This window comes from Exophiala dermatitidis, assembly GCF_000230625.1.
Source record: "Exophiala dermatitidis NIH/UT8656 unplaced genomic scaffold supercont1.7, whole genome shotgun sequence".
Classification (NCBI taxonomy): Eukaryota; Fungi; Ascomycota; class Eurotiomycetes; order Chaetothyriales; family Herpotrichiellaceae; genus Exophiala; species Exophiala dermatitidis.
This window is the reverse complement of record NW_008751652.1, coordinates 2,107,112-2,119,992: the sequence shown is the minus strand read 5'-3', so window position 1 is coordinate 2,119,992 and position 12,881 is coordinate 2,107,112. Positions and strand designations below refer to the sequence as shown.

At 43.5% G+C, this 12,881-nt stretch overlaps 3 protein-coding genes across 3 annotated transcripts; 2 read left to right on the top strand and 1 right to left on the bottom strand.

Moving 5' to 3' along the window:
• Window positions 1–181: 181 nt before the first annotated feature.
• HMPREF1120_08559 (short-chain dehydrogenase/reductase) lies at window positions 182–1,623 on the top strand (the record flags this gene model as incomplete). The annotated part of the gene is made up of 4 exons (XM_009162819.1): window positions 182–241; window positions 701–1,060; window positions 1,140–1,510; window positions 1,587–1,623. 4 exons carry the CDS (start codon window positions 182–184, stop codon window positions 1,621–1,623), a joined length of 828 nt encoding a protein of 275 aa, XP_009161067.1.
• A 1,398-nt stretch (window positions 1,624–3,021) lies between these two features.
• Window positions 3,022–5,303, top strand: HMPREF1120_08558 (uncharacterized protein). Its single transcript, XM_009162818.1, has 2 exons — window positions 3,022–3,218; window positions 3,309–5,303. Exons 1-2 carry the CDS (start codon window positions 3,197–3,199, stop codon window positions 3,776–3,778), a joined length of 492 nt encoding a protein of 163 aa, XP_009161066.1. The 5' UTR covers window positions 3,022–3,196; the 3' UTR covers window positions 3,779–5,303.
• Window positions 4,636–8,669, bottom strand: HMPREF1120_08557 (alpha,alpha-trehalase). The gene is made up of 2 exons (XM_009162817.1): window positions 8,123–8,669; window positions 4,636–8,018 (listed from the first exon to the last, which is right to left on the bottom strand). Exon 2 carries the CDS (start codon window positions 8,015–8,017, stop codon window positions 4,784–4,786), a length of 3,234 nt encoding a protein of 1,077 aa, XP_009161065.1. The 5' UTR covers window position 8,018; window positions 8,123–8,669; the 3' UTR covers window positions 4,636–4,783.
• Between the last annotated feature and the right edge of the window lie 4,212 nt (window positions 8,670–12,881).

Below are 12,881 nucleotides of genomic sequence, written 5' to 3'. Positions count from 1 at the left end.
TCTCGCCGAACATACACAACATTTTATCTAACTGCTCGGACTGTCTGAAGAGTGTCTACAACTACTCCCCTACAACCGCCTAGTGTGTCATTCTTGAATCAAATTCATCCTCGCTCAGCCTGGATTTTATTGACTACCAGAAAGAAAAGCAGAACCAACACCAACGAACGCGCGAATCGTCATGGCTGCCGCCGCCAAAGCCCACTTCGGCCCTTCTCCGGACTACATCTCAAAGCATCGGGTGAGTACTCATGTATTTATATACCTACTGTATGAAGTCAATCGACACTGTCTTTCGCCATTCTCACCCTCCTTCCGTACATGTATGTATATGGCGTGTTGCATTGTCCACCCTCAGATAGCGAAAACGAGGGTGACCGTGTTTCGGAATTCGGCATCCGGAATCCTAGGTACCAGGAAAAGACGGCAGGAAGCCCATTGAACTCTCCTCTTCAGCATGGGGATAATCCGTTCTTCTTTGTCCCCGTTCCTTCTGGAATGAATCACCTCTGCCATAGTACTATCCAAGCCATGCTCATGCCCCTGCTATCCCACACATCATCAAGCGAAAGAAAAGACAGTCAAATACACCCGAGCCAGCCGATCTTCAACAATGTTCTGTTGGTTAACTGCCGTCCGGGTTGAATTGACTTATGTGACTCGGACTCTTGCCGACTCAAACCTAACTATGTCTATCTAGTCCCAATACCCACAATCACGCACCATCCTCGTAACCGGCGCAACAGCAGGCATCGGCCTCGCAATCGCCGATTTTTTGCTCTCCTCGCCGGCTCAGCACTTACTGATTCTAACCGGCCGCAAGACCGATGTTCTCGACGACCTCCGCTCCAAGAATCCAGGCCGAGTCATCGCCAAACCAGGCGACATGGACGATCTAGCTTACGTCAAGAACATCCTAAGTGATGTCGAATTGGACGGGAAGTTGGATGGATTAGTTCTCAATCATGGCACGCTGGGCACGTGTGTCAGGATCGCGGAGATGGATGTGGAGGATTGGGAGCGGACGTTTCGGATTAATGTGTCGAGTTGTGTGGCGCTGGTAAGTTCAAACATCAAGTCCAAGTCTACTGTCACATTATCCAGTCCCAGTCCATGCTGATGGTCTACCACGCACTCAGATCCAATCCAGCCTCCCCCTCCTACGGGCTGCAAAAGGTCGAATCGTCTTCACCTCATCCGGCGCCGCCAACACAGGCTATACATCGTGGGGCGCCTACGGGGCGTCCAAGGCGGCAATGAACCATCTGGCCATGACATTGAAGAATGAAGAACCCGACATCACGTCCGTCTCGATCCGCCCGGGCATGGTCGACACGGCCATGCAAGGTGACATTCGTGACAAGTATCTCCAGAACATGGACGAGAAGGACCGTGGCAAATTTGCGAATGCGAAGAAGGAGGGTAAGCTGTTGCCGCCTGAGAAGCCGGGCCATGTCATTGCGGAGTTGGCTCTCAGGGCGGAGAAAGAGCTTTCGGGCTTGTTTTTGAGGTAAGTGAGAATGATGAATCTCCCATCAGTCCTCGTGAAATGTTTACAGGTACTAATGATTGCGGCAATACTGTAGTTGGGATGATGCCAAGTTGGCGGACTATCGGTCATGAAAGAATCGAAACGGTACAAGAATAGCCGGCGAGAAAAAGCAAAAGGCATAGAAAAACCACCAGGACACAGGCAAACAATCCTTGATTTCTCCGTCGGCAGCAACGCACGGTATCATTATATATATATTTATATAGAGAAAGAGAGAATTTTCAAGACTCGGAGCTCGTAGGCGTCTCCCAAAGCGAATGCGACCGCAAAAAATATTTATTGCGACACCAGTATATATTTTGTATATACATGACCTGGCAGAAGGTCAGCGACAATTCTACCATGTAACCCATAGACAAGCAGACAATAAATGCTGAACTCAGGCGAAAGATGAAAAATGAATACACAGACTTAAGCATCAGACCCGGAAGGCCTTCATACTTAGCATGGAAAGAGTGGTTGTGTTCATCATGAAAGGGAAACAAAATGGAATTGATCAAAAGGACTTACCAATACAATGGTCAGGGTCGAGAAACTGAAACCAGAAAAAGAACAAATACTGCCGGTCTAAGAGTCAGACAAACCCAGCGATACGAGTACTGCATGACGAAAAAACAAAAAGCTCTTGGTGTGCAAAAGTTTGGCATTTCAGGTAATCGAACCAAGTGATTCCTCATGGTGAATCGGAATTTGATAGTACATATGTGTTTGGTCATCATGTAAAGGGGTTGCTGTATGCTGTATTTGTGCAAGGAAGTTGACTAACCTTGCGCTGACCAAAAGCATGAGGAGCGGCACTGGCAGCTGTTGACGATTACTTGCAGGCTCCTATCGCAACACATGTTAGAAATTGCCACCAAATTGAACTGGCCGGAATGATTGCGATGCATGTTTGAGGTAGGTATTTCAATCAGAAAGTCCTGTTTGGCTTGGAGAGGTAAATCACCACGGTTTGGTAAGATAGGGGCGACACGAATGTTCATCATGTGAATAGGTAAAACAGAAAGAACAAGGCTGTGGATGACTTACCAGAATATTGAATGCCCATCATGACTCGCTCGCTGTAAAAAACACGTCGCAAGTGCCTTGAGTTAGTTCAGAGTCAAATGAAAGACTGGTCCTCGACTACGGGATATCGCTCGAAACGCGATCAACACGACAAGCAGGCGATCCCGTATTGTAGTACGACAACCGACAGTTTGCGAACATGAGACACATTACAGCTCCTGAGTGGAGCGCCAGCCACCGCGGTTGTTGATGAATCGTTGACAACAAGGACGAATTGATAAGTTGAGAGAACGAAAAACGAAACTTGAACTTTGAAGGAGATCCAGTGCCAAGGCCTGGAAAATCTGACCTGCGAGAGAACAACCTGCCACGTGACCTGCGACTATTCCTCTTCTGGCGCTTCATTTGAGCTTCTCAGGCTGGGACCCGCGTTTCATCACTGGAAGTGACAGCAGTGACACGTCAAATCATAGCCAACCACTGTAATTGCTGCGAGTAGTAGTACAACGTATATATCTCCGTTCTTTCGTCGTAGATCAGCCTCCATGGCCTAGGATAATGACAGCCTACATACTGCTCTTCCCTCCCACACGAAGCACATAACCCTACCCAGGTCAGCAACCTCATCTATCAATCATGTCAGACAAGGAGTTTGGCGGTACGTATTCATCCTGCGCAGCCCCCCATACACATCGCGCCCGCGCCCTTCCAACAATAACACTGACATAAACGGTGTTCCCTGCTCTAGGCAACGACGACCTCTCGCTCCCTAAAGCGACAGTCCAAAAAATCATCTCAGAGATCCTGCCTCAGCTACCCCACGACCCAGCGACACCGGGCGGGAAAGATGGCGGCGAGATGACGTTCACGCGTCCGGCGCGCGATCTATTGATCTCATGTTCGTTGGAGTTTCTGCGCATGCTGTCGTCCGAGTCGAATGACATTTCGGAGCGAGAGTCCAAAAAGACCATCAGCGTGGAACATGTGGAGCAGGCGCTCACGGACCTGGGCTTCGGAAGCTACATCGAGGGATGTCGCGGAGTGGTCGGTGAGTGGCAGGAGGTGCAGAAGAAACGAGTCGGGCGCGGCGAAAAGATGCGCAACTTTGGCGGCTTCGATAAGATGGGCGAGGAGGAGTTGAGGAAGATGCAGGAGGCTCTTCTGGGCGAAGCCCGTGGGAGAATGGAGGGGGGCCAACCTGAGACGCAGGGCGAATAAAAAGAAACTAAAGTCACAAACGAGAAACAAAACATCCCATGTACCGTGCATGGGTCGGATTACATCATGGAGATGCCAACACCAACACCACTGGGTGCTCTGCTTCTTGGGATAGATCTGGAAGACCTGGTCAACCGCCTTCCATAGTCGGTCCGCCGGAGGGAGAACAAGAAATGGGACGAGACGGTCCAACTTGATGCTGCTGAGCAGCACTCAGCACCAACACAGACATCTCTGAAGGTCTCAGCCCTTCGCGCTGTACCGCGCCCGGTGTCCATGTCCCCCCGTCAGATCTGAAGAAACACTCCCACCCAGGGATACAGTGGCAGGCACTGGCCCGCGACTACGAGCACCGGGCATTGCGCGCGCGCCTTGGCTTCATGTTTTCGGAACTTGAATCTTGCAATACATCGAGCGAGCCCTTAACATCTGTCCGGAGAATCAGAAAATCAAGCAGGCCAGATTCTCGACCCAGACCCATCAGGCCTATTGACATGCGAAGAGGAGACGCCGCCCCTATTACTAGTACACAAGCACATAACAAATGGAGGTCCGTTTCAGGTCCACGAACAAGGGGCAGATATTGGACCAGGCTCGGTTTGCGGTTTACTCGGCAATGAGGCAGACCATGGGGAGGATATATTCTAACCACCCAGAGTCTGGCTCGAGGCTCAATCGTGGTTCAAGGTGCACTACTGGTACTGCATGTTTTGATATAGGAAAAATGCCTGCCACACCAAGCTGCCCGTCGGCTACGGCACCACCAACAAACCCGGCGGATACCGAATAAATGGAGATGCTGTACGTAGAAGTCCACGCAGACACAGCTTGCGCTTGTGTTGCGCGCACGTCAAAGCCCGTCGATTATTCATGTATTATTAATTCCATTACAGTACTAGTAGGTGTTGTCTGCCACCTGATCTTCATCTTCCCATCGCTGGGCATCGCGGCCCCATTCGCTTTCCCTTCAGGGTTCCCCGATATTAAAGTAGCGTTCAGGTCAGGTCAGGTCCATCCCATCTTATTTCCTGCCTCTGCATACCTCGCGAGACGGCCGAGCTTCAGCAACATATCCATGTCTAGAACCTGGTCTCTAGTCCTTAGAATACTTCCGCCCAAATCCCTCTTTGTTTCCGTGCTGTTGTCATCAGGAAGACCATCGACAATAATACTCCACTCTGCAACCGTGGCTCCACTGCCGGACATATTGGATGCGGACACGGTTCCATTTTCGAGACTTCCCCAGATTTGCAGGGTGGCATAGCGCGCGGTATAGACTTCTTGACTAGCAGAAACGTTGTACGTGGTGATATTGGACTCCATGGGACCAATTTCGAAAATCTCCGTGGCATTGTACGCTTCGGCGATACGCACGCGCTGATTGCTGGCAACCTCGACGACACCTTTCGAGGTATTGGCGCTCACGGCACTCGGGCTGTCTAGGGTTTGGTTGTGGAATAGGACAGTATAATTCCACGGCGGGGCCTGAGCCCAGTCGAAGACCATTCCGGTCACGCGGTATCCCACGGGCAATTGGACAGTAACGCTGGCAGTCTTATTGGCCAGTGCAGGCTGCCATTTCGTGCTTGCGGCGCCGTCGACGGCGGCGATGGGGAATTGGCCGGGCAAATACTCGTCGGGCGAGGTGACGGGCAGACATTGGGCAACGTTGCCTGCGGTGGTCTTGATCTGGCCAATACGCCGGTTGGTGATGGTGATACTGCCGTTGAGAGGAAGACTATAGTTTGCCAGCGGCGGGTTGCCGATGGGACCGACGTGAACAGGGATAGGGTTGGTCGCGTACGTGGCGTTGGGGACGGCGCCTTCGTCGGGAACGAGACTGCCGTTGCGGCTGAGAATCGTGTGCGTCTGGTTGGAAAATGCCGAGATGGGCCATCCATGCCAGTAAAAAGTGCGGTACCGAATCTGCGGGATCTGAGGTGGCAACGATGGGTCGACGTGTAGAACATAATCCGGAAGATACCGAAGGCCCAGGTAGCCGAAAAGTACCACTTGGTGTGCGCCGCCGTGGCCCGTCAGGAACGGGTATGCAGGGTGTGTCCCGCCGTTGGCGTTCCAGTTGTCCACCAGCTGCTCGGATAGCTGGTACCATGGTGCCCGCGCATATGGCTGGGTCGAGTATTGCTGGTATGTGTAGCTGGAGCAACCGGACGGCGAGACCTGGTTCGCAATGATGGCGAACATGGCGTACGTCATGGCAGGGCCGTTGATGGACTGCTTGCCTGCGTAGAAGTCTAAATCGCTGAGTGATCGCTCGGCAGTGTAGTTGTATCGTGTGAATGAAAGCGGGTATGTGTTGAGGATCACGTCCGCTTGCTTGACCGAGGTACTGCCGTTCATGCCGGGATATTCTAGCAGAATGTCCGCCTCGTTGTCGCGAGCGATGTACATGTTTGCCGCCTGTTCTTCCCATGTCGCGTTGGGTGTCCCGTTGAACATGGCTCGGAATAGATTGGCATTGGTCAAGTGAGTTGAAATCAACGCCATTGTGTATCCTCCGTTGTCGATGTGATTTGCATACTCATCAGGATCGGTCATGTTTGTGAGCCACCATGTCGAACCGTTCTTCTCCAGCAACTCCGAAAACAGCGTGGCGATGGAATCATACACCGGAAGCAGTTGATCGCGGAAATATGACGTGTTTCCTGACGAAGCCCACTGGTTGATCAATTCCAGACCAATGTCGCCATTAAGATGGTATTGGTAGTCGAAACAAGGCCCCGTCCCAGTACAGTTTCCGTACCGTCCACTGGTCCATGGATAGATGGCCGCATTGGAGGAAAAGTTGGTGTGGTTCTTCGAAGATTGATACGCCGTCTTCACATTGCGAAGCGCCTGTCCATACCGCTCCACACGGTAATTGGAGATGATTCTCGCAGCTGACGGGAAAGCCGCCACGAGGCCGGGTTGCATCCAGATATCGGCGTCCCAGAAAATCAGGCCGGCATAGGAATCCGAGCCCAGCCCGCCAACAGAGATGCTGTGGCTGTTGATCGAGGCATTACCAGTTGCTGCAATCGCGCTGTCCGACACTGTATTCTGAAGGAGTTGGTATGGGTTTGCTACCGCTGTGATGGCGGTTTCAATAATGTACGGATCATCTGGCAAGGATCCGTTCTGGGGGAACGAGAAATCATCCACTGATTCGGCAGGAAACTCTTTTGCCCACTCTTGAACGTGGGTCTGCAACATTGCGCTGTACCCTGCTTGCCGTGCAGAAAGAGCTGCTTCCCTCGCAACGTCCTTTGGACCAGCGAACCCGTCGCTCGAGGCAATGCCGACGAATTTCGTGAATGTAGCAACCTTCCCGGCCTCAAGGGTGACGTGTAAACCGGTGGCAACGGAAGACTGATTGTTTCCGACGTACGGTCGATCCCAGGTGGCTTGCTCGGTCGAGCGAACGGTTGCTCCAGCAGAGGACAGGCCGGCGTAGACAAATGCGGTAACATTCTGGACTCCGTCAGGCTGGACAGAGGTGAAAATGATTCCACCGTCGGTTCCTTTGTCACCCGGAGTCGTTCGTACAGCGCAATCTCCATTTAGGACATTAGCAATTGTCATGTTGGTAGTATTCATCGCGGTGATGTTCATGATGACTGCGGCCTGGTTGACATGGAGTTTATGTGCGAACATTTGGTAAGACACATTGAACGAACCGTTGGCCCCCGGAGACCAGGTGAAAGACCAGTCCATCAGACCTCTTTTCATGTCCAGACTGGATCTGAAGTTGCTGATGGTTGAGCTGTTCGTCGATGCGGCCAAATAATCGTTCCCTCCCAGATCCGCAATGATGCCGGACCAGTGAGGGATACCGCTGATGACACTGTCCCATCCATATTGATAAAGCCATTCAAAATTGGTTCCATTAGTTCTGGGCTGCGAGTCCCAAAAGCCTCCAATCGTGGCGAATGATTGTCGTCTGCTGAATAGAGGCCAACCATTGATCATATCCCCGTCTTCTATGGTGTCGACCTCAAAGAATGGCCCAAGAGATGCAACATTGATGCCATGGTAACCGTTGGCAACTGTGGCCCGAGATTGATAGTGACCCTGATCAAGGTTGGTCGTGGTCAGGATCCAGTGGGCATTGTCCCAGGTGACACCATCGAACCGTGTATTGTACACGGACGAAGCGTTCCCAGACTGAGCCCATGTTGCGGAAGTGAGGAACCCAAGACTGAGAAGCCCAAACAGTAACATGTTGTTTGCGCCAGTCATCCTGAGTGACTCGTCAGCTAACGTGCTCTTAGGCTTGCGCAGCCTTGTGCAACCCTTCAGTTCAATACGCCGCACTTGAGAAGGTATCCTAGGCTATAGACGTACACAAACCTGAGCGGTGATTGCAGTTGGATGTACCAGATGAGTCTCCCAGTGATTCGGCCTAGTCAGAGAAGTTTCGGCTGACCCTGAAGTGACTGGCTGACAGAATGGTGGCTGCCAGTCTTCGATCTGCCAACATACGGAATATATCTAAGTTCACAAGATCTCCGTCAACCTTCTTTTTGAGCTCAGCCTCCTGCAAGGCACCCCGCGGCAGACCGGACAAACTTTTCGCACAAGTTACATCGAGGTCCCTGGGCCAAGCTCGACTTGGACAGCTCATTGTCACTGTTGCCCAGGGTCAAGCGAGTGACCGGCCGCGCTCATAGGCTCGAGGAGCTTGCGTCCTCCGCCCGCCGAAGGCGGGAGAGACGTTGGCGGGCAGGCGATGCGACGTCATTGCGGAGGATTCGATGAGGCGTCGATCGAAAGTGACTTGATTGACGGAATCGCGGCGTTCGGTGGCTTTCGATAGGACAAAGCAGAGACTGTGGGGAGAGAAAATGGAGAGATGGGGATCAGACACGGGTCCGGGGGAGCTCGAGCTGTGATTACACGGAGGACTTGTCCTATTTCAACGGGGCCTGGGGCCTCGTCAGACTATATACTTTCTAGGGGTTATACGATAGCGTACGACGCTAGTCGAGACCGAAAGACGATCCTCGACGTCTTTATAATACTTAGTACGTAGAGTATCTATTTTATTATATTCTCCTCTATCTAGACTATTAAATAGTCTTATTCGTCGTCGAAGAACGTTAAGTACCTTTATTAGCCTTATAGTAAAGAATAGAATAGTATTTCTATATTCTAAATACTTCGTTTCCTAAGTAGTCCTATCGTTAGAATAAATATCTATAGTATCTATATCTTCGATATCGATCGAGATATATAGAGCGAGTATATATCTCTTATCTTTAGCTATAGAAGTAGTATATACGCCTAGAATAGTAAAGCTAAATAAATCGAGAGTAAATTAAGATCGTTAAAACGGTAAGTAAAGAGAGTTTATACGCGTAATAGTACTCGCTATTACTCTTCGAAGCTAACTCGGGATTAATCCGACGAGATTTAGAGAAGTATAAGTAGACGTCTTTTACTTCTTTTCTTCTTACTTTCTTTTATATCTCTTTCTAGTCGTTTATATTTCTAAGCTCTAAGTCTTTTATCGATTAAAGCTAAATCTTCTATAATTACTATTATAATTATTATATTATCTAGATAAGTTAGAATATCGACTAGATTATAAGTTCTAAATACTTAATACTATTAATAAGTTAAGAAGATAGTTAAAGATCTACTAGTAACTAAGATAACGAAGACGACTTCTTTCGTAAATATACTATACTATATCGAATAGTATAATTACTAATTTATTTCTAGATTAATAATAATATTTATAGTATTAAGTCTAGCGATATAGTAGTTAATTCTATTATCTAGGCGAAATAGTACTAGAAGTAGTTCTTTTTCCCTAATAATAGCTTATTAGTTTAGCTATATAGCCGTATTTCTCGAAGATCTATCGAATTTTACGATTAGAGAGATATTACTAATATATATATTAGGAATACCCTTATAGAGTATATAGTAAATATCGTAAATAATCTACGTTACGAAATATATCTTTATATAGTTAAACTAGACTTATATCGAGAGCTAGTATTTCTAAAGTATATTTCGATATTTATCTTTAATACGTCTATTTCTACGAATTTAATATATCTTTTCGGCGAAAAATATATAATCTATACTATTCGCGAAGTTAATTATTCTTTATCTAGTAATCGAGATATAAGTAGCGAAGCTTCTAGTCGTCGTTAATCTACTATATCGATATTAACGCCTATTTAAACGCGTAGTACTAAGAAATATTATACTTAATTCCCTAAAATATAGAAAGAAGATCTAGTAGAAGATATAAGAGAAATATATTTTAGTAAGAAAATAAGTAGTCTATATATAATTAATAAGACTAGAGAGATAAATAGTCGTATAGCTATCGAGATTAAAGATCTAGAGAATAGATTCGACTTCGTATTACCGCTATAGATAGATATAGAAGATCGACGTTAAAAGGTATTAATCGCTATTTAGAAGATAATATAGTAGACTTTAGATTTATATTATATACCGAAAACTATTAAAGTTATTTATAAAATTAATAAATCTAATATACGTATAGAGTAATATTCTCTACTAATATTAACTTAATAAAGTTATCGTTCTATAATATTTATATCTTTAGTAAGAATAGAAGTTATTAAGACTAGTCTAGAATCGAAAGAATACGACTATATAGCTAGTAAGCTACTACTAAGATATCGTTAGTATATTATTAAATTTTCTTCTAAGCTATTATTATAAATACGAAGTTTATCTAGATATATATCGGAAATATATTATTATACTAAAGAGGCTATATAATATATACCTATATCTCCTAAGCTAGTATATAATTCTAAGTATAGTTAGATTATAATATAGTAATAATTCGTACTAGTCTTGTCTTCTATAGATTTATTAATATAGTCTATATAAGACTATATATTGACTTATCTAACTCTAGAACGTTTATCTTTTTATTATTTAGTATATAAATAGTCTACTACTTCTACTTATTCTATATATAATATTTATCTACTATCTACCTATATATAGTAATCGAGCCCTACTTCTAGTTTAGGTCTTTTAGGGTATTCTTACTATAAAACGACGACGTTAATAGAAGTACTACTACTAGGATCGGCTTTAATAATATTATAATAAGAAGGCCGCGAAGTATTACTATTTTCTTATACTACTATAATAGTAGACGATACTCTATAAATAGTCTATTTTATAAATAAATCTTTTAGTATAATATAACGAGTAGAGAAGTATAAGCGAGGTTCTTCTACGTCTACTATATAAGATAATTTACTATAATTTATTAGTTATTTTTAGGTTTTTTAATATATCTAGAGTACTTCGTAGAATATCCTAATAATATATAGTTAAGAATCGAGATCTAGTCTACGCTCTAGTTTCTATAGATTATCTATAGAGAATACTATTATTATTAGATTATTTAGTCTTATACTATCTTTAGTCTAGAATTAGATCTTAATAAGCGTCCTTTAACGTATTATTAACGAAGAACTAAAGACTTAACTATATTATAATTAGTATTTTAGACTACTAATAAAGATAATAAATTATCTTATCTCTACTTCTTACGAGATTTCGAGTACTCTTAAGGAACGAGATTCCCCTCGAGTATCGGAAGGATTATTCTAGTAGAACTAGAAAATATCGTAGATATACTTTCTATAATATTAGCGAGTATCGAGAAGAATAAAGTAGATATATTCTAGTTTATAAGATTCTATAGCCTTATATCTTTAGATTAATTTAGTCTATTAATAGAGTATAGTTTCTTCTTACTTAAGATAGCTTTAGCTAACTTATTATAGCTATTCTCTATATAATTTATATAAGATAAGTCTACTATATTATTTATATACTCTATAATATCGATAAAATAGATCTCGATATCTATCGATATAGATTCGAGTAGCTTAATATAGAATAAAATAGAGATATCTTATATAACGGTATCTTAGTACGGTCTAATAGAATTACTCTTATTTCTTAAGATCTCTTATTTATTCTAAATATAGTTTTCCGTTCTTTTCTAGGATATTAAAGGAATTTCGAGAGGACTAAAAGTCTTTTCGTATCCTATTCTTCGTATATCGAGAGAGTTAGATTATATTAGTCTATTACTACTTCTCTATTTCTATCTAATCTAGGCGTATAAAGAAATAATCTTTATTCTAGCTATTCTATTTAATATTCTCGAAGTATTAATATCTTCGTTACTCTTTCTAGCGATAAGATATTATCTACTTAAAGGCGGAGTAATCTACTCTAGAGAATTAGAAACGAGAGCTACTCTAATTATAGTTTATTTCTTATAGACTATTATAGCCTTCTCTATCGATATCGCGCTATAGAATATTAGCTTCTATTCTTTATTTCGCTAATATCTATTTACTAGCGTTACTTTAACTTTATAGTTCTCTCTTATTTTACTTAAACTATCTTCTAATTATTCTTACGATATTTATTATTACTTTAATATTATTAATAGCTTATAGTATATTAAGGAATTAGACTTATTACTAAGTATCTAAAGTACTTTATCCGAAGGCTTCGTTATACTATCTCTAACTATTTAGAGTCGTATTTACTATACTCTAGTAAATAATTAGATTATCTACTTATCTAAATCTATTAAATAATATTATATTAGACGGCTTTTATAAATAAATAGACGTAAGACCTTCTAGTCTATCGTTTCTAATATATATATACTAAACTATAGCTTCTTTAGAATCTAAAAGAGTCCGAAGTAGTTAGATTTAAATTTCTACTTTAATATATTATTTAGAAGAATAAAATCGTCTTCTTTAAGTAAAAGATATAGCGTTTCTAAATATATTAATCGTAGTTTTTAAGAGTAGAGTTCTCTCTCGATTAGTAGCTTATTTACTTTATAATATATAGTATATAGCTATTCTAGTCTTAAGGTAAAGTCGATATTAAGGTTTAATAAATTGAATTCTTATTAATCGCCTATTAATTAAGATTTAAGTCTATAGACGAGCTTATATAAACTTATTCTAATTACTATATAAATTCTAATACGGATTACGAATAATATTAATAGAAGATACTTATTTTATAAAAGAATTTATTATCTAATAAGTTACTTTAT